Source organism: Vipera ursinii, assembly GCF_947247035.1.
Source record: "Vipera ursinii genome assembly, chromosome: Z".
NCBI lineage: Eukaryota > Metazoa > Chordata > Lepidosauria > Squamata > Viperidae > Vipera > Vipera ursinii.
Window position 1 is genome coordinate 7,112,896 of NC_139517.1, and position 20,000 is coordinate 7,132,895.

The 20,000-nt window shown below is 46.5% G+C and overlaps 1 protein-coding gene across 4 annotated transcripts in view; it reads left to right on the plus strand.

Annotated features, from left to right (window-relative positions):
• CHD8 (chromodomain helicase DNA binding protein 8) overlaps positions 1-20,000 on the plus strand; it is a 103,584-nt gene that overhangs the window by 12,452 nt on the left and 71,132 nt on the right. For 2 of the 4 annotated variants that reach the window (XM_083377611.1, XM_083377613.1), the window contains exon 2: positions 11,165-12,082. In XM_083377611.1, the coding sequence (XP_083233737.1) occupies positions 11,312-12,082 (771 nt within the window). In that variant the 5' untranslated portion in view covers positions 11,165-11,311. The remainder of the gene's footprint in view (positions 1-11,164; positions 12,083-20,000) is intronic. The other 2 variants (XM_083377612.1, XM_083377614.1) reach the window with 1 other exon arrangement.

Sequence of the window (20,000 nt, forward strand, 5' to 3'; positions counted from 1 at the left end):
TCGGTTCCCAACTCTGGCCTGTGAGGTATGGAATCCCGTTTGTTTTATCCGCTTGAGGTTATTTTGATCCACGAGACTTGGGACATTTGAGAAGCTTCCCCAGGTCTGGTCTCAGATTAAATCCTCATCCTCCCTAGCCAGCGGGGCCAAGATCCTAAGACAATTGGGGGGGGGGGGAAGTATTTAATTCTGAGGAATGTTAGGAATAGTGTTTCTAAACCTCTCGCCTTCTTTACCTCTCACCCACGAGATCAGTCATGATTTAACGGTAGCATGCAGTTCATTTTTTTATTTTTTTATTTTTATTTTTAATTCCATTTATATCCTGCCCTTCTCCGAAGACTCAGGGCGGCTTACAAGCTTAGCAGTAGCCTTCATTCTATGTATATGCCTGCTTATTAGGGCTTTCACACACACCCCCCAAGCGGCATTATTACAAAGTCAGCTTAATTACCCCCAACAATCTGGGTCCTCATTTTACCTACCTCGGAAGGATGGAAGGCTGAGTCAACCTTGAGCCTGGTGGGATGCGAACCTGCACTAATTGCAGGCAGCTGGTGTTACTTAAGGAGGCATTAGCCCACTGCTCCACCAAGGCTCAGGAATTCTGGGAGTTGAAGTCCATGAGTCATAAAAGAGCCGAGGTTGCCTACCCCTGTCCTAGTCCAATCCCCTGATCAGGATTAGGACTAGGAGATCTCAAAAGTTTCCGTCCAACTCTGCTATCCTGTTCTTTATTAGCCAGGTGAAAAGCAAATGTTTCCACCTTTTTGCAGACGGGACATCCTTTGTAGGCCACGTGGGACCTGAGCTTTCCCCTTTTTTTACAGTGGCCGGTTTCAGGCTTGAGGTTAGGGGTGCCACACACGTAAAAGAAGAAAGAGATTGTGATATGGCCCAAAAGCTTTTTTTTTTTTTTTTTTGAACAGACACCTTCCTATGAAAAAATAAAAATCTGAGGTTCCAATTCTAGTAAAAATAAATGAATATATATATATTTCTTCCCTGAAACACTTTCTCAGCCTTGCAAGTTCCATCTCAAATGTTGAGTTCCAGTGCTATAAAAAAAAGTAATCCTAATGTTCCTGGATAATATCCGTAAACTTTCTGTTCCTTGCTTCAACATCTTTTCTGTAAATTCTCTAACAATGGACACTGCAAGGACACTGGTTTTACAGTTTTGACTAAACTGAGTGACTTTGTCTTAAGAGCAACATTTTTAGAACTCTTGTTCCTGCTATTTTCAAATGCAATGAGCAGGAAAACTAGACGGAGTTCTGCTAGTAAGATTTGCAATAGTTCAGCAAGTTTCCAGTAGTTCTAACATTAGTGATTAAAAGCCCCAAATTTCCTCCCAGCAGTAGAAATTAAGAAAACCTGTGCTTGAAAATCTTCTGTTCTCTAATTCTGGTACAAAAACTAGTTGCTTGGAAATATATTACATTTGTTTCTCCTGACCCATTATTTTTATATCAGGCTTCTTCTGTTGGTGAACTTTGTGGTTTTAATAATAATAATAATAATAATAATAATAATAATAATAATAATAATAATAAGGAGGAGGAGGAGGAGGAAGGGACCTTGGAGGTCATCTAGTCCAACCCCCTGCTAAGGCAGGAAACCCTATACCATTTCAGACAGATGGCTGTCCAGTCTCTTCTTAAAAAGCTCCAGTGTTGGAGCATCCACCACTTCTGGAGGCAGGTTGTTCCACTGGTTAGTTGTTCTAACTGTCAGGAAGTTTCTCCTTAGTTCTAGGTTGCTTTTCTCCTTGATTAGTTTCCATCCGTTGCTTCTTGTCCTACTTTCAGGTGCTTTGGAGAATAGCTTGAGTCCCTCTTCTTTGTGGCAGCCCCTGAGATATTGGAAGACTGCTATCATGTCACCCCTCACCCTTCTCTTCATTAAACTACACATACCCAATTCCAGCAACTGTTCCCTATATGTTTTAGCCTCCAGTCCCCCAATCATCTTGGTTGCTCTTCTCTGTACCCTTTCTAGAGTCTCAACATCTTTTTTTACATCGTGGTGACCAAAACTGGATGCGGTATTCCAGGTGTGGCCTTGTAAAGTGGTATTAGTACTTCACGTGATCTTGAAACGGAGAACAAAGTAGATTTCAGAAGTATATAGCTAACTTTGATTTATTTATTTTTTTAAAAAAGGGACTATTCATTTATATTGTTTTTTCCCAGAATTCATTCAAAAAGTCAGAAATAAAATTCAGCCCCTATCAAGTTAAAATATACCATTTTCAATACTTCTGCTTGTATTAACTAAATTTTCTGCATGTGGAAAGATGGTACATATGGGAGAGACCATGATTTTTTTAAATTGCAGGGCTTATTAGCTTTTCGTGTCCCAAATTGCCCATGGAAGCTAGATAAGATACAGTTCTATCAAAGCCATCATTTCTACAAATAGATTTAGTTGGATATAACTTCCCTGCATTGAGCATTAATCTCTTATTTATCCACAGGTAGTCCTTGACTTAACAACTGTTCATTTAGTGACCGTTCAAAGTTAACAGCAGTGAAAAAAGTGACAACTTTCACACAACTGCTGCAGCATCCCCATGGCCACATGATCAAAATTCAGACGCCTGTCAACTGATTTCCTATTTATGATGCTTGCAGTGTCCTGGGGTCGCGTGATCCCCTTTGGTGACCTCCTGACAAGCAGAGTCAATGGGAAAGCCAGATTCACTTAACAACCATGTTACTAACTTAATAACTGCAGTGATTCATGGCCTGATGGGACGGGGTTGGATTTTATAAATGGATCTTAACTTTTAATCTGTATTAATTTATTACGGGCATTGTTGTTTAATTACTTTTTAATAATTTTTAATTTTTGTATCTTGTTTTTATGTATTGCCCTGTTCACCGCCCTGAGTCCTTCGGGAGAAGGGCGGTATACAAATTAAAATAATAATAATAATAATAATAATAATAATAATAATAATAATAATAATAATAACTGTGGGAAGAAGGGTCATAAAATGGGCAAAACTCTCTTAATTTTTGTATCTTGTTTTTATGTATTGCCCTGTTCACCGCCCTGAGTCCTTCGGGAGAAGGGCGGTATACAAATTAAATTAATAATAATAATAATAATAATAATAATAATAATAATAATAATAATAATAATAATAATAATAACTGTGGGAAGAAGGGTCATAAAATGGGCAAAACTCTCTTAACTAATGTTTCAGTTAGCAACAGAAATCTTAGGCTCAATTGTGGCCCTAAGTCGAGGACAACCTGTATATCTTCGGGGGGGGGGGAACATTTCCTTGCCTTCCTGTTTTTCTTGATGTATACGTATTATGCAGTCCGGATTTTATCAGTGATACTATAAATCGGAGAATATTGGAAAAATCTTCGAGGAACACATTGGCATTTGCAAACATAGCTGTTTGTAGCCCTTGCTGAATTTCTCATCCTTTCTTTGTTTGAATGACTCACACAAGAAAACATCACACAGATTCAATAATAACCAAACAGGTTGGGGCAGGAGAGCAACAAAAATTGGAAAAGAAAATAAAGGGGGGGGAAAAAAAACCTTTGCTAATTATGACAGCATCAATTGTGTTGTAAAATTATTATTTTTTTTTGGGAAAATTGCCATTTTTCCTAAACAATAGGCAGTCAGCATAATACGTCCATAGCTGTCTATCGTGGCCTGTTCAGAAGTTTTTGCTTCAATTTTTTAGACCCTGAGGAATGAACTTTTGGATACCCATAGAGCATTATAATGTAATAAACTTGATATATTTGGAAGATTTTCCTCCTTTTGTTTAATAAATCAGATGACTCTCGTTTGTTCAAAGAAGGTAGGGTTCATAATCAAATTGTAGAGTTATAGTAGAGGTTCTCGTATATTAGCATCAGATACTGGAATAAACACTTGGCAGAGATCATGAACAATCACTAGTCCTCAACCATAATTAAGCCCAAAATTTCTGTTGCTAAGTGAGACATTTGTAAGTGAGTTTTACCACATTTTAAAGCTTTTCTTGCCACAGTTGTTAAATGAATCACTGCAGTAGGTTTTTTTTTAAAATCCCATTTATATCCCGCCCTTCTCCGAAGACTCAGGGCGGCTTACAATTTTAGGCACAAATCAGTGTGCTTAGCAATAGCCTTCATTCTATGTATATGCCTGCTTATTAGGGCTTTCACACACACACCTCCAAGCGGCATTATTACAAAGTCAGCTTATTGCCCCCAACAATCTGGGTCCTCATTTTACCCACCTCGGAAGGATGGAAGGCTGAGTCAACCTTGAGCCTGGTGGGATGCGAACCTGTACTAATTGCAGGCAGCTGGTGTTACTTAAGGAGGCATTAGCCTACTGCTCCACCAAGGCTCTTCAAGTTAAGTTAGTAACCCGGTTGTTACATGAATCTGACTTCCCGGTGGACTTCCAGAAGGTCGCAGATGGAGATCGCATGACCCCGGGACACACTGACCATCATAAAAATGAACTGGTTGCCAAGCATTTGATTTTTCGTCACGTTATCATGGGGAAGCTGCAAAGGTCGTAACTGTAAAAAAATAAAAAAGAGCATAAGTCACATTTTTCAGTGGAGTTGTAACTTTGAACGATCCCTAACTGAACTGTTGTAAGTTGAGGACTGCCTGTACTTAACTTACCTGAGAGATTCAGCAACTTGATTTGGGATCTTGTGACCTCCGTATGCTATTTAGAGCATTTTTGGTTCTTTGAAGAAATTGAGATTGAATATAGAATTCTCAGCACTGAATCATTAAAATGTCCAGCAGCTCCCAGGATTTTGGTGGGAAACGATCATGGATATTAAATCCATATCATCCTTTAAAGCAGTGTTTCTCCATCCTGGCTACTAGAAGATGTATAGACGCCAACTCCCGGAATTTCTTCGCCAGCCACGCTGGCTGGGGAACTCTGGGAGTTGAAGTCCACACCTCTTCAAGTGGCCAAGGAGTTGACTTGAGAATTCTGGGAGCTGAAGTCCAGAATTTCCTCACCAGCCACACCGGCTGGGGAACTCTGGGAGTTGAAGTTCACACATCTTCCTGTGGAGAAACACTGCTTTAAACTATTAACGTTCCTTTACGTTTAATTTGTCTATTTCAATAAGATGCTCAGGTTGGCTTTTATTTTAATTTCATGTTGGTTTAGTCGGCTGCTTGGTGCTTCAGGACAGGCCTCTTGACAACTTGTGATTTACTAGGCAAAACATTAGTCGTGATCTAAATTATAGGATTGGCCAGATTAAAAAATAAATAAATCTCCCTATCTCTTTTTTTAAACAGTCCAAAACAGGCAACAAACAGGCTTCTGAATCCCTAGCTGGGACGCCCGCTGTCTTGGATGGAAGAGCGGTGTCTGTAGGCTGGCTCTAACCCTTTATCTGATGAGCTTATTTCATTGGATATATAAGCCTGACTTCTTGGGGAAACCACAAATCTCATATTTGGTCAAGGTCTCCATTCGTCCTATAGTTTTCAGACTGGAGTCGGAGGAAGAAGTCAACTTGTCCAACGTTCTGAGTGGAGATGGTAGAAACGAGACTTGGTCTACCTTAATTTCCTTTTCAGCAGAAGCTACTTGTGTAGGTGCCACAAATTTCTGCCTCATGGTGAGACGCCGTAGAACACCGTCTTCTTTGATCTGCGAAAGCTTGCTTGGACAATTTGAGCAAAGTCACAAGCTTTCAAACGGCAGTGTGCGTGATGCACAGCCTTTGACATAATTGCCGGTGGCCCATTTTTCCCCTCTAATGACAAGAGGCCGTGTGCTCACCTAATAAATAGCAAAACATCCACACATTAAATATACCGCACTAACAAAAATAATGGGTAACTCTTAAAGAGAAGTCTGAGATTATAATTCAAGTTCATCAGCTGCATTTCTAGGAACTGTGATTTGTGTTGCCTTTTTTCTTCTTCTTGGTGAGCTCAGCCTTTATTTGGGGGGCATTTTACACGAAGTGATTCCGGCCATATGCCCTTTTTGCGATTCTGGATACAGCAGAGAACATATGCAGGCAGAAATCAAACCGAGATACACCAGAAGTCAAGTTTATTGCCATACCAGAGTTGGAAAGCATCTGTTTTGCAGGATCCAACTTGGGTTGGTCTTTTGAATCCCAGAAGATTAAACCTCCAGTCCCGGTGACCGACCCAGATTGGATCCTGTGACGTTATCCTGGGACATGTATATTTGCCTTCATTGGTGAGCATATATTTTAAAATGGTGAGGCACAGATTATCTTGGATCGAGTGCCTGGAAGTCTAAAGAGGTTAATGCCAGTTTGAGCCTTCGAGACGTCGTTCGAAATCAGACTGCCGTTATTAAAAAGCTATTCTCCCTTATACAGGTGGTCCTCAATCTATGACCACAGTTGAGCCCCAAATTTCTGTTAAGTGAGTTTTGCCCCCATTTTATGCCTTTTCACAGTGGTTAAGTGAATCTCTGCAGTCGTTAACATGAGTTAGCACGGTTGTTCAGTGAATCTGGCTTCCCCGTTGACCTGGCTTGTCAGAAGGTCGCAAAAGGGGACCGACCGCATGATCCTGGGACATTGGAGCCGGCACAAATAGGAAATATGTTTGAGTTTGGATCATGGGGATGCCACAAAGGCTGTAACTGTGGAAAATGGTCGTAAGTCACTTTACTCGGTGGCTTTGCAGCTTTGAGCGGTCGCTGAACGAACTGTTGTAAGTCGAGGACTCCCTGCAGTTTGCTTTTGCATTCTTCCAACATTTTTCCAACCTCCCCGCCTAGCCTAAATCTCTTGAGATTGGTTTCCCATTCAGATCCAGCCATGCTTAGGGTTTTTTTTTGTTTTTTTTTTAGATAAACTGGTGTTAGCTCGGTATTTCTGTTTTTATGACATTTAGGGCTTTGAAAGTAAACAGCAGTTAAGGTTGTTGAGAGTGTGGTGGCGCATCAGCTCCCTCTGTTCCTGGAGGAAACTGATTATCTGGACCTGTACCAATCGGGCTTCAGGCCCGGATACAGCACGGAGACGGCATTGGTCGCACTGGTGAATGACCTCTGGAGGGCTAGGGACAGGGGTTGCTCCTCTGTCCTGGTCCTATTAGATCTCTCAGCGGCTTTCGATACCATCGACCATGGTATCCTGCTGCGGCGTCTCAGGGGGTTGGGAGTGGGAGGCACCGTTCTACGGTGGTTCTCCTACCTCCGGGGCCGCTCGCAGTTGGTGTTGACAGGAGGGCAGAGATCCGCCCCGAGGTCTCTCATTTGTGGAGTTCCTCAGGGGTCGGTTCTCTCACCTCTCCTGTTCAACATCTATATGAAGCCGCTGGGCGAGATCATTCGTGGTTTTGGGGTGGGGTATCACCAGTACGCTGATGATACCCAACTTTTTCTTTCCACCCCGAACCAACCCAGTGATGCCCTCTCCGTGATGTCCCGGTGCCTGGAGGCGGTTCAGGTCTGGATGGGGAGAAACAGGCTTCGTCTCAATCCCGCCAAGACTGAGTGGCTGTGCATATCGGCGTCTCGGGTTAACCATGTTATTCCACCTCTAATGATGGGGGGTGAAGTGTTACCCCCCGTTGATAGGGCTCGCAACTTGGGCGTCCTCCTGGATTCACGGCTCAATTTTGAAGATCACATAGGAGCCGTGACCAGGGGGGCTTTTGCACAGGTTCGCCTGGTGCGCCAGTTGCGTCCCTATCTGGACCGAGACGCCCTACGCACAGTCACTCATGCGCTTGTGACCTCCCGTTTGGACTACTGCAACGCTCTCTACATGGGGCTGCCCTTGAAGACCACTCGGAGGCTTCAACTGGTGCAGAATGCGGCCGCGCGAGTTGTGATGGGGGTTTCCCGATACTCCCATGTAACACCTCTACTCCGCGAGCTGCATTGGCTTCCGGTTGCCCTCCGGGTGAAATTCAAGGTGCTGGTTATCACCTATAAAGCCCTACATGGCCTGGGTCCGGGGTATTTGAGGGAACACCTGCTGCCGGCATCAAACGCCCTTCGCCCAGTGCGCTCCCACAGGGAGGGTCTGCTCAGGGTTCCGCCGGTGAGAGATTGCCGGCGGGTGACACCCAGGGATAGGGCCTTCTCAGTGGGAGCGCCTGCCCTCTGGAACCAGCTGCCGGTGGAGCTGAGGACTGCTCCCGACCTCCGATCATTCCGCCGGGGCCTGAAGACCTGGCTCTTCGAGCTCCCGGGCCCAGGCTGAGGAGAAAATTTTAACGGGTTTTTAAATGTACAGGGTGAATTTAATATTTTTTAACTGGTTTTTAACTTTTGTATGTTTTGATTTTTAATTCCCTGTAAACCACCCTGAGTCCTCAGGGAAAGGGCGGTATATAAATATAATAAAATAAATAAATAAATAAATAAAAACCTTTTTTAAATTAGGTCCAGAAGCACTGGCAGCTGTTACTGATGTCCGGTGTATCCGTATCTGTGCCAGAGCTGGCTCAGGAATTCTGGGAATTGGAAGTCCACAAGCCGTCAAAGGGCCGTCGTTCCCTACCCCTGATCTATGTAAATCTTTAAAAAGGGGCTCCTGTCCTGCATCCTGGGGTTCCCATTATGTAATTGTCTGATCTGCTTTTCCTGCAGTTTGTCGTGAACTTGCTTTGAGGAAGTGGGAAGTAATAGCAGTGAAATTGCTGGTTCAGTTCAGAGACGTAACATCTTTGCTGGCTCCCAAACATCCGAACTATTTCCTCCTCTTACGCAGAGCTGGTAGCTTAAAAATACAACATTTATTGTTTTTTTTAAAGGGGGCAAACACATTTCTGGGGTTGATTTAATTCAAAACCAAACAACCCGCGACCCACTGGGGTTATCGTTTCAGAGGTATTTCCTTACCAGATTCTTCAAGGCCTTGCAACAGTGGCAGAGCTTCTAATGTCGGTGCAAAGTTTTAAAAATTCAGAAACGAAGAACTTCGAACGTACACTCTTCCCTGGAAAATAAAATCGGGACAGATTCAGAGATGTAGCTGCCTAGAAAGTAACCCCAGTTGATCTGTGGAACGCAGTCAAAACAGCCGCGCTGGAAATATTTTATGACTTTATCATGTCATCAAATGTTTTATAAAATTTGCCAATTATGAGAGTCAGGGGGCCTTGGTCTTTGATGCGTTCTGTAAGTTGGCCCATTTCCTTACAAGGCACCATTTTGCCCAGTTAAGGGTTACAAGACACAAGAGTTTTAGTAGAATATAGATGTGCTGCCGATTGAAAGCTGAGTCAGCACCTGGAAATAGAAATATATCCTGGAAAGTGTCGTTGGGGTATGCTTCACTCATATTGCTGTTCATAGAAAAGCACCCTGCCTGTTTAATATTGGATGGAATGAGAGTTTTTCTTCGTTGCAAATGACACTTGTTAGCTGCGAAGTCGTGTCCGACCCATCGCGACCCTATGGACAACAGGCCTTCCTGTCCTCTACCATCTTCTGGAGTCCATTTAAGCTCACGCCTACTGCTTCAGTGACTCCATCCAGCCACCTCATTCTATGTCGTCCCCTTCTTCTCTTGCCCTCCACCTTTCCCAGCATGAGGCTCTTCTCCAGTGAGTCCTTCCTTCTCATTAGGTGGCCAAAGTATTTGAGTTTCAGCTTCAGGATCTGGCCTTCTAAAGAGCAGTCAGGGTTGATCTCCTCTAGGACTGACCGGTTTGATCGCCTTGCAGTCCAAGGGACTCGCAGGAGTCTTCTCCAGCACCATAGTTCAAAGGCTTCAATTCTTTGGCGCTCAGCCTTTCTTATGGTCCAGCTTTCACTGCCATACATTGCAACTGGGAAGACCATAGCCCTCACTATACGCACTTTCTTGACAGGGTGATGTCTCTGCTTTTTAGTGTGCTGTCTAGATTTGCCATGGCTTTCCTTCCGAGGAGCAAGCGTCTTTTAATTTCTTGGCTACAATGACACTTAGTGGGGACATAGTCAAGATGCATAGACTGCAATAGCAATAGCACTTATATACACAGAGCTTTAAAGCCGTCTCTAAGCAATTTACAGTGTCAGCCTATTGCCCCCAACAATCTGCGTCCTCCTTTTAGTGACGACCTCAGAAGAATGGAAGGCTGAGTCAATGACAATGATAATACCGTGTTTCCCTGAAAATAAGACGGGGTCTTATATTAAGTTTTGCTTATTTTCCGGTTAGGTCTTATTTTCAGGGAAATACGGTACTAAATGCATCAGTCTGGCTGACAGTCTTAACTGAGGCTTATTTTTGGGGGTTGGGCTTACATTACGAGCGTTCTGAAAAACCATGCTAGGGCATATTTTCCGGTTTGGTTTTATTTTTGAGGAAACACGGTCGCACTTAGACTTACATACCGCTTCACAGAGCTTTACAGCCCTGTCTAAGCAGTTTACAGAGTCACCATCTTGCCCCCGACGGTCTGGGCCCTCCTTTTACCGACCTCGGAAGGATGGAACGCTGAGTCGGCCTTTAGCCGGTCAGGATCAAACTGCTGGCAGTCGGCATACTTAGCCTGCAATACTGCATTCTAACCACTGCGCCACCCTGACTCATATACAGATAGTCCTCGACTACAGTCGAACCCCAAATTAAGTGAGTTTTGCCCCATTTTACCAGCTTTCTCGCTACAGTTCTCTAGTGAATCACTGCAGTTGTTAAATTATTAACACTGTTGTTAAGTGACTCTGTTTCTCCCGTTGACTTTGCTTGTTAGAAGGTCGCAAAAGGTAAAATCACCTGGCCCCAGGACGCTGCGACTGTCATAAAATGTGAGTCGGTTGCCAAGCCTCTGGAATTTTGATTGTGTGACCCTGTGGATGCTGCAGCAGTTTTGAAGTGTGAAAATCGGTCGTAAGTCCCTTTTTTTTTTTAGTGCCGTTGTAACTTCAAACGGTCACTAAGTGAACTGTTGTAAGTCGAGGACTACCTGTGTCTTCTTCACGCAGCTGATGATTAAGCTGTAATTCCCGATCGACCGCTTCCTTGAGTGTCCTCAAGACACTCAGTTTTGAAATCGCCGTGTTGAGCAACAATTCTAGTTGTAGGAGGAATGAGTAGAAAAGGCCTCGGTTTCCATCTCCTGCTTACTAGCACCCATAACCGTCTGTGAGAAACAAAAGCTGGACTTGAAGGAGCCCAGGGCTAATGAGGTGAGATGTTCTTAACCCATCCTTTTTTCTTTTCCAGCCCGTCCCGGACAACGTGTGCGTTCCTTCATGAGGCGGAGCCCGCTTGATTGAGACTCTTGGAGAAAGGAAGAGAGTGCTGTTGGCAAAAGGACTTCTTCGTCACCTCCTTTCCCCAGCCAGGAAGTTAGATTCTTCTCCTTCGGTCATGGCTGACCCCATCATGGACCTCTTTGACGATCCCAACCTCTTTGGCCTGGACTCATTGACCGATGAGAGCTTTAACCAGGGCGCTCCAGACCCCATTGAAGAGGCCTTGGGGCTTTCCGGAGCGAGCCTGGACTCCTTAGCAGGAGGCTCCAAAGACCAGCAGGTTGCCCCTCAGACGGAGCCCTCCCAACCAGAGACCCTGCCCCTCCCCAACACGCAACCGGAGTCCGTGACCGATCTGCCCCAGCAAGATCAAGCAGGGCTCCTGCAGGCCCCTCAGGATCAGGAGGTTCTCAGCCAGGGCAACCCGTTCATGGGGGTCTCGTCAGCCACAAACACCTCAACGGTTGCGCCCTCTTCCTCAGCTGGCGGTCAGCAAAGCGCCGGGCCCCCTCCAGCCCCCAAAATCGTCATTCTGAAGGCCCCGGCGGGAAGCTCCATGACCGGCGCTCATGTGGCCCAGATCCAAGCCCAGCCCATTGGGGCAGCCAACGGGGGCAAAGTGACCTTCGCCAAGGTCCTGACGGGCACCCCCTTGCGGCCCGGGGTCTCCATTGTCTCAGGCAATGCAGTGCTGGCCACCAAAGTCTCCCCTGGAGCCGGGGCCCCAGCTACACTCCACCGTTTGGTGCAGCCCGGACGTCCCGTCAAGCAGCTAGTCCTGCAGCCCGTGAAGAGCCAAGCCGGAGGGAACACGGGAGCTGCTCCGCTCAAACCTGCCGTCACCCTGACCTCGACGCCAGCCCAGGTGAGCATGCAGTTCTTGCAGGTGAGGATGCAGCAGCTTCGGGGTTCAACACTTGGGAACCTAACCTGGGTCTTTTCCAAGGACTTCCAAGTCAACAAGGCTCGCGGTCTTGGTTTCCAGGGGAATTTGAAAAGGCAGATTAGGAGGAAACCCAGCGGAACTCTGAGCAGAGCAAGTGGGCTTATGTTCTTCTTGGGCAGGGGTGTCAAACTCAGTTTCATTGAGGGATGCATCCCTTTGGGGGCGGGGTGGGGGGCACGGCCAGCACAACATCGCTTGCATGGGGGGCAGGGGGGCGCCTATGTAGGGCTGGGCAGGATCCGGCTGTCACAATCACGTCCTCGGATAGAAGCAAACACGGAACTCCAGCAGGAACGTGTGACAAAACAAAGGTCGCTTTATTCAGCTCCAGTGGAAACAAAGTCGGCGTTGGTAGCACATCGCTCCCAACGCTTACATAGCCATCAGGTACGGGGGCTCCGTCCTCACGCCACAGACCAACATCCGCCCACACATCCATATAAACCCTCCTCCCCCCCCATAGTTCCTTTTGCTGCTATCCCCTTTTCCTGCTATCTACAGACGCCATCCGCACGGGTGTGTGTCAACCCGCCTCCCCGCTATCTGGCATGCCGCCTCCAACCAGGTAAGTACACCAGGTAACCCCTACCCTGAACCCCAGGTGCCCAACCCCACCACACCCGGCCACACCAGGGGATCCGCGCCCCAAACCACCCTCCGCAAACCCCAGGAAGTCCAGTCCTGCGCTTTGGAACAGCTGTTCGGCGGCAGACCTGGCAGGAGGGTTCGGTTGCTCAGCCGCGTCTGCCTGGGTCCCGGAAAGTAGCCTGCAGGTGGCCGAGGACCCAGGTCTCACCCGGCGATCGGCAGGCCTAGCAGGAGGATTCGTCTGGTCGGCCGCGCCTTCCAGCATTCCTGGAAGCAGCTGGCAGGCGGCCGAGGACGCAGGGAGCAGCTGGCACTCGGCAGGCTCGGCCGGATGGTCCGTCTGCGCAGACACGGCCGCCCTGAGTCCCGGAAGTGGTTGGAGGCTGGCCGACGTAGAAGGACGACCAGGAAGGATGACAACAGCAGAGGAAACGGGCGAGCGACACGGCCACCCGGCACGGAGACTGCTCGAGGCCAGGGAGGAAGAAGGCGCAAGGCCGGTGCGCGAGGCCGCCCCTCCACGGAGTGCCGGGCCCACGGGGCTCGACACTGGCAGTCTCCGGTGGAAGGGGAGCGGGACTGGGGCAGGCTCCAGCACCCGGTCCACCAGAGGAGCCTCGCCATCCCTCTTGTGCCACACGGGGCCCTGAATGGCGGCACGGGCAGTCTGGGGCCCTGGGTGGTGGAAGGCAGGCACCTGGTCCAGCCCTTGAGCCTCCGGGGTGCCATGACCCTGGAGCCCAGCCCAGCTTTGCTTCCTGTGCGTCCAGTGGGTCGGATCACGTGCCTTCCACCCCTAGTGCCTCCGCCTGCCGCTCGGAGGGCCAACCCAGCGGCCTCAGCGCTCAGACCAGAGCAGCCGGTGGGTCGGGGCTGCTGTTGGGCACCACCGGGCCCCTCACGCTCGGGTGGGCCAGGGTGGCAAGGGCCAGTCCCTCACCCTCTCTGAGGCAGCCCCACGGGCTGGAGGTGGGCCCATCGTGGGCCAGATCCAGCCGCGGGCCTTGAGCTTGACATGTCTGTTCTTGGGTGGGGGGGGGGAGATTCCTAATATCTCCCCTAGTTGGTTTTTCCTACATTCTGATGGCAACCTTGCTTGTCAGAGAAAGGACAGGTGGTCCTCAACGTGAGCCCAATATTTTTTTTTCCTAAGCAAGACGTTTGTAAAGAGAGTTCTTCGCCCCCGTTTGACGACCTTTCTTGCCGTGGTTGTTAAGCGAATCACTGCAGTTGTTAAGCTAGTAACACGGTCGTTAAGTGAATCTGGCTTCCCCCGTTGACTTTGCTGGTCAGAAGGGGATCAGTTAACCCCCCCCCCCCAGCATACTGCCTGCAACGGTCATAAATAAGAGGCAGATGTCAAGCATCTTGATTTGGATCACGGGGCCATGGGGATGCCACAACAACCGTAAGTGTGAAAAACAGGTCATAGTTCACATTTTTCCGTGCCGTTGCGACTTCGAACAGTCACTAAATGAATTGTAAGTCGAGGATTACCTGTAATTTGAGATTTACTAGGAATACAGAAACGGAGGCAGTTTGTTTTTTTTCCCCGTCTGTCTAATCTTCCCAAGCAATCATGTAGTCGGGATCATCTTTTTTTATATATATAATATGGGACATTTGCATTCCTTAAAGTCTGCTGTTAAAATTTTAGCCTGGTCCTCCTCTTACCTGCTGAAAAATATAAAGCGTCTTCCCTGTTAAGTGGTAGAGGTAGGATTGTAACCTCATAGCAGCTGGTATCGAAAATATGCAATGGGTCCACCTACCTATACAGGTGGTCCTCAACTTACGACCAGAACTGAGCCCAAAATTTCTGTTGTTAAAGCGAGCCGTTTGTTAAGTGAAAAGTTTTGCCCCGTTTTGCGATTTTTCTTAACCACCGTTGTTCAGTGGATCCCTGCACGTCGATAAGTTAGTAACCCGGTTGTTAAGTGAAGCTGGCTTCCTTCATTGACTTTGCTTGTGAGGAGGTCGCCAAAAGGGGATCGATCGCTTGACCTTGGGGCACAGCGACCGTGTCATAAATGTGAAGCTGGAGGCAAGCACCTGAATTTTGATCGCGCGACCCACGGGATATTGCAAAGGTCGCACTTGGGAAAAACGGGTCACAAGTCACATTTTTCAGTGCTGTTACAATTTCGAATGGTCGCTAAATGAACTGTTGTAAGTTGAGGACTTCCTGTATTCTGTCAGTCAAGGATGTCAGCTGGTAGCAGGGTCTTTTCTGCAGTGGCCCCTGCTCTGGGAATTATCCTTTCCTCTTGAGATTAGAATGGCCTCAACCCTTGCTCGCCTTTTATAAAACTCTTAAAAAACCTGGCTGTTTTCCCAAGCCTGGGCTGGTCGGTGTGCTGAGGGCCCTTTTTCCTGGCTTTATGGTTCACTGGCCCGGCAGCTTTTGCTGCTGTGAATTTTTATTTTGGATGAAATACAGGTAGTCCTCGACTTGACAAGCATAACCGAGGCCAAAGTTTAAGTCGGCAAGACTTGGCTTAAAAACAGTAACTGTGAGAGGGATCTTGGAGTCCTAGTGGAGGATCGCTTGACTATGAGCCAGCAATGTGCAGCAGCAGCCAAAAAAGCTAACACAATCCTGGATTGTGGGTGCTGTTGAGAAATAAAATAATTTTAGGATTTGAAGAGCGTGGTCTGAGGTTTGGATGGCATGGTTTTCTGTGGTACAGTAAAGTTAATGTTGGTAGAAATGTTAAAAACTACTGTATTAAAGGTAAAGGTTCCCCCGCACATGCGCGCTAGTCGTTTCCAACTCTAGGGGCCGGTGCTCCTCTCCGTTTCAAAGCCGAAGAGCCAGCGCTTGTCCGAGGACGTCTCCGTGGTCATGTGGCCGGCATGACTGGACGCCAAAGGCACACAGAACGCTGTTCCCTTCCCACCGTAGTGGTCCCTATTTTTCTACTTGCATTTTTACGTGCTTTCGAACTGCTAGGTTGGCAGAAGCTGGGACGTGTAACAGGCGCTCGCTCTGCTACGCGACACTCGGGTTTCGATCCGCCAAACTGCCGATCTTCTGATCGACAAGCTCAGCGTCCTAAGCCACTGAGCCACTGCGACCCATATTGAGAGTACGGAATAAATGTGAACGCAGAATGTTCCCAAAAACTCTTTTTATGTGTCTTGTGCTGTGTTTATTTTTTCAGAATAGAAACGGTAGGTGCAAAAATAGTTAACTTACGTAGCATATAAGGTACGCGTATAGGAATATAAAATGAAATCCAGAGTAATTGGCTGCAGAGCGATTTACTTTTCAGTGGATTTTGTACGCACGGCTAAGAAGAAGATTCAGCCTAAGATAACAGGACAGACATTTGGAATTGAACAAGAGGCAGAATATGGAATTGCATTCTGTACAAATGATGAACGTGTGATGCCCAGAATGTATAAACTCTCCATGAAATATGAAATGGAGGAGAAAACGGGCTGAGAATTTTGGACATAACGTATTGCTGAAACAGTGGGAAAACCTGTGGTTGAGAGGATTGAAATCCACATTATTATAACTTGAAATAGAATGTCTATAAATTATGTACTGTTGGTATATGACTCCAGAAAAATTAGCCAGAATGTAATAAGGGTACTTCAAATTTAGGTTGGAAATACTTGCAACACAAAGGGTCCTTTTGTGATGCCTGGTGAACTTGTAAAAAAAAAGGTTTCCAATGTATACACTGTTACAAAAAACATTCAACTGAAACCTGACCTTTTCTTGTTGGGATTAATGGACAAACATCTAGAACAAAAATTATTTTTTATATATGTGATCACCGCTGCAAACAACGGTATGCACAACAATGGAAAGATTCTAAAATACCCGCCACGGAGGAACAAGTTGGTGAAGATGATAAAACTCGCCCCCAAAAAATGGTAAAAAATAATTTGTTTGCCAGGGGAAACATCAACATTGCATTTATTCCTGACTGGAAACTGCTCATACAGGTAGTCCTCAATATACAACCCCAATTGAGCTCCAAATTTCTGCTGCTAAGTGAGACGTTTGTAAAGTGAGTTTAGCCCCATCTTACGACCTTTCCTGCCACAGTTGTTAAGTCATTCTGGCAGTTGATAAGTTAGCAACCCGGTTGTTAAGTGAATCTGGCTTCCCCCATTGACTTTGCTGGTCAGAAGGTCACAACAGGGGATCGATCACGTGACCCTGGGACACTGCGACCGTGATAAATACGAGTCTGTTTTGAACGCGTGGCCATGGGGATGCTGCAGTGGTCCTAAGTGTGAAGAAACGGTCATAAATCACTTTTTTCCAGTGCCGTTGTAGCTTCAAATGCTCATTAAATGAACTGTTATAAGTTGAGGACTTCCTGTAGACTTTTTGTTCAACAAAAAGTATGAACTTGTGATTTATGGATGTGAAGATTAAAAAGGGTAGCTTATGGAAGTAAAAAATTATGTAACCTGAGAGATAGAAGGGAAAATATCAATGCATGTATAAAGGTAAAGGTAAAGGTTTCCCCCGCACATGCGTGCTAGTCGTTTCTGACTCTAGGGGGCGGTTCTCATCTCCGTTTCAAAGCCGAAGAGCCAGCGCTTGTCCGAGGATGTCTCCGTGGTCATGTGGCCGGCATGACTAGATGCCAAAGGCGCACGGAACGCTGTTACCTTCCCACCGGAGTGGTCCCTATTTTTCTACTTGCATTTTTACATGCTTTCGAACTGCTAGGTTGGCAGAAGCTGGGACGAGTAACACTGTTACGTGGCACTCGGGATTCGACCCGCCAAACTGCCGACCAGCGTCCTAACCTACTGAGCCACCGCGTCCCTAATGCATGTATAACCATTGTCAAAAAGACTGGAAGCTGTTTCCTATAATATTTTTATTTTTGTATTTTCTTACTCACTATTTCCCCTTATTTCCTTTGGTTCTTGTGTAATACTTGTATTGCTTTTCGTCTTCTTAACAAAAGAAAATTCAATAAAAATTATGTCCATGGAAATTCTCAGTCATCCAGGCCATAGCTTTATCCCAGAGGTGCTTTTTTTCACGAGGCAACTGGACTTTCTTGTTTTTCTTTGAAGACGTTTCGCTTCTCATCCAAGAAGCTTCCTCAGCTTCAGAGCTGAAGAAGCTTCTTGGACGAGAATTTAATTTACATTTAATTATGGGACTTATATGCCGCCCTATCTCCCGAAGGACTCGGGGGCTAACAACAATAAAACAACAATAAATACAAATATTAAAAGAGATTAAATTTACAAAGCCCCACTAAAAACCAATAATTAAAACAAAATTAAAACCCCCGTCTTCAGTCCAGGTCGGCCAGTTGGAAAAGGTATGTCTTTAGGTCGCGACGAAAGGACCGGAGATCTGGGGCCATCCAAAGTTCTCGGGGGAGCTGATTCCAAAGGGCAGGCGCCCCAACAGAGAAGGCCCTCCCCCTGGGGGTCGCCAGCCGACATTGGCTATGGCACCCTGAGGAGACCCGCTCTGTGAGCGCACAGAGCGATGGGAAGTCGTTCCTGGCAGCAGACAGTCCTGTAAATATCCCAGGCCTAAGCCATGTAGGGCTTTATAGGTAAGAACCAACACCTTGAACCTCACCCGAAGGGCAACCGGCAACCAATGCAGCCCATGCAGGAGGGGTATAATATGGGAGTATCAGGATGCTCCCATCACAACCCACGTGGCCGCATTCTGCACCAGCTGAAGCCTCTGGGTGGTCTTCCAGGGCAGCCCCATGTAGAGAGCGTTGCAGTAATCTATACGGGAGGTGACGAGTGCATGAGTGACCGTACGTAAGGCATCTCGGTCCAGATAGGGGCGCAACTGGCGCACCAGGCAAACCTGGACAAATGCCCCCCCCTGGCCACGACTCCTATATGATGTTCTAAATTGAGTCCTGGATCCAGGAGGACGCCTAAGTTGCTCGCCCTATCAATGGGAGGCAACACCTCTTCCCCCATAACCAAAGACGGTAAATCTTGGACGACACGCGATGCCGGTACGTAGAGCCACTTGGTCTTGGCCGGGTTGAGTTGGAGCCTGTTCTTCCCCATCCAGGTTCGTACCGCTTCCAGGCAACGGGACATCACGTCGAGGGCATCACTGGGTTGGTTCGGAGTGGAGATGAAAAGCTGGGTATCCTCAGCGAAACGTCTTCATAGGAAAACATGAACGTCCAGTTGCCTCCTGAAAAAAGCACCTTTGGGACAATAAAAATTACATTAAAAAAAAAATAGCCAGTTCAGGCCGTGGTTCTGAAGCATTGTTTTTCAACCACAGCAACTTTTTAAGATGCGTGAACCAGCTCCCCAAATTTTGCCAGCGGGGTAATTCTGGGAGTTGAAGCCCGGATTTGAAGATTTATTTGTTCGAACAAGCCAGCCTGGCCTGATGGGGGATGGGTCGGGATTTTATTGTTGTTTTTAATATATTTATTTATTGTTTTAGCTTGGGCATTGTGTTTAATTCTTTTTTAACTTTTGTATCTTTGTATTTTTATATGTTTGCCCTGTTCACCGCCCTGAGTCCTTCGGGAGAAGGGCGGTATACAAATAAAATTATTATTTATTATTATTATTAAAAGTTCCTTAAGATTGTGAAACTTTGCTCTCAGGCAATACCTGACTTGTTTGAAAGCTTCCCAACAGCGTTGTTGTTGTTGTTGTTGTTTTCATTTAAATAAAGGTGTTGCATTTCAAATTCCAAACCATCTGGGAGGCTACAGCCTAGCCTTTTCTGACATGCCCCCATATGTTCAAGCACAGGGAGATATTTTGCAGATTCCTTAGGCAGCCCTTTGCCACCGCCTGCTTCCCCTTAAGAGTTCTGTGTGCGTCATTGTGGGAAAGACGAGACCCAAAAAGTTTGTGTATGTAGCCTTGGGATGGAGGGTAAGGAGCTGAAGTTTACAGTTGCAGGACTTTTACTGGCTGGGCTGCTCAGTCAAAGCATTCCGCTAAAGGAGAGCTTTTAAATTTGCTTTTTGTTGAAGCGAAGGTGATAAGAAATCTCTTTGTGTTCCTCTGGCTTAGGCAGTGAAGCTGGTGGTAGGTGGTGGTTGTTGTTGTTTTTAAAAGGTGCCTGCACGTGTGTGTTTACGTGCACCTGCATACAGATAGCCCTCGACTTACGACTGTTCATTTAGTGACCTTTCAAAGTTACAAACAGAAATGACCAAAAGTGATTTATAACCGTTTTCCAGAGTTGTGGCCATTGTGGCGTCCCCCGTGGGTCATGTGATCAAAATGTGAAGGCTTCGCAACGGCTTCGTGTTAGTGACGTTTGCAACGT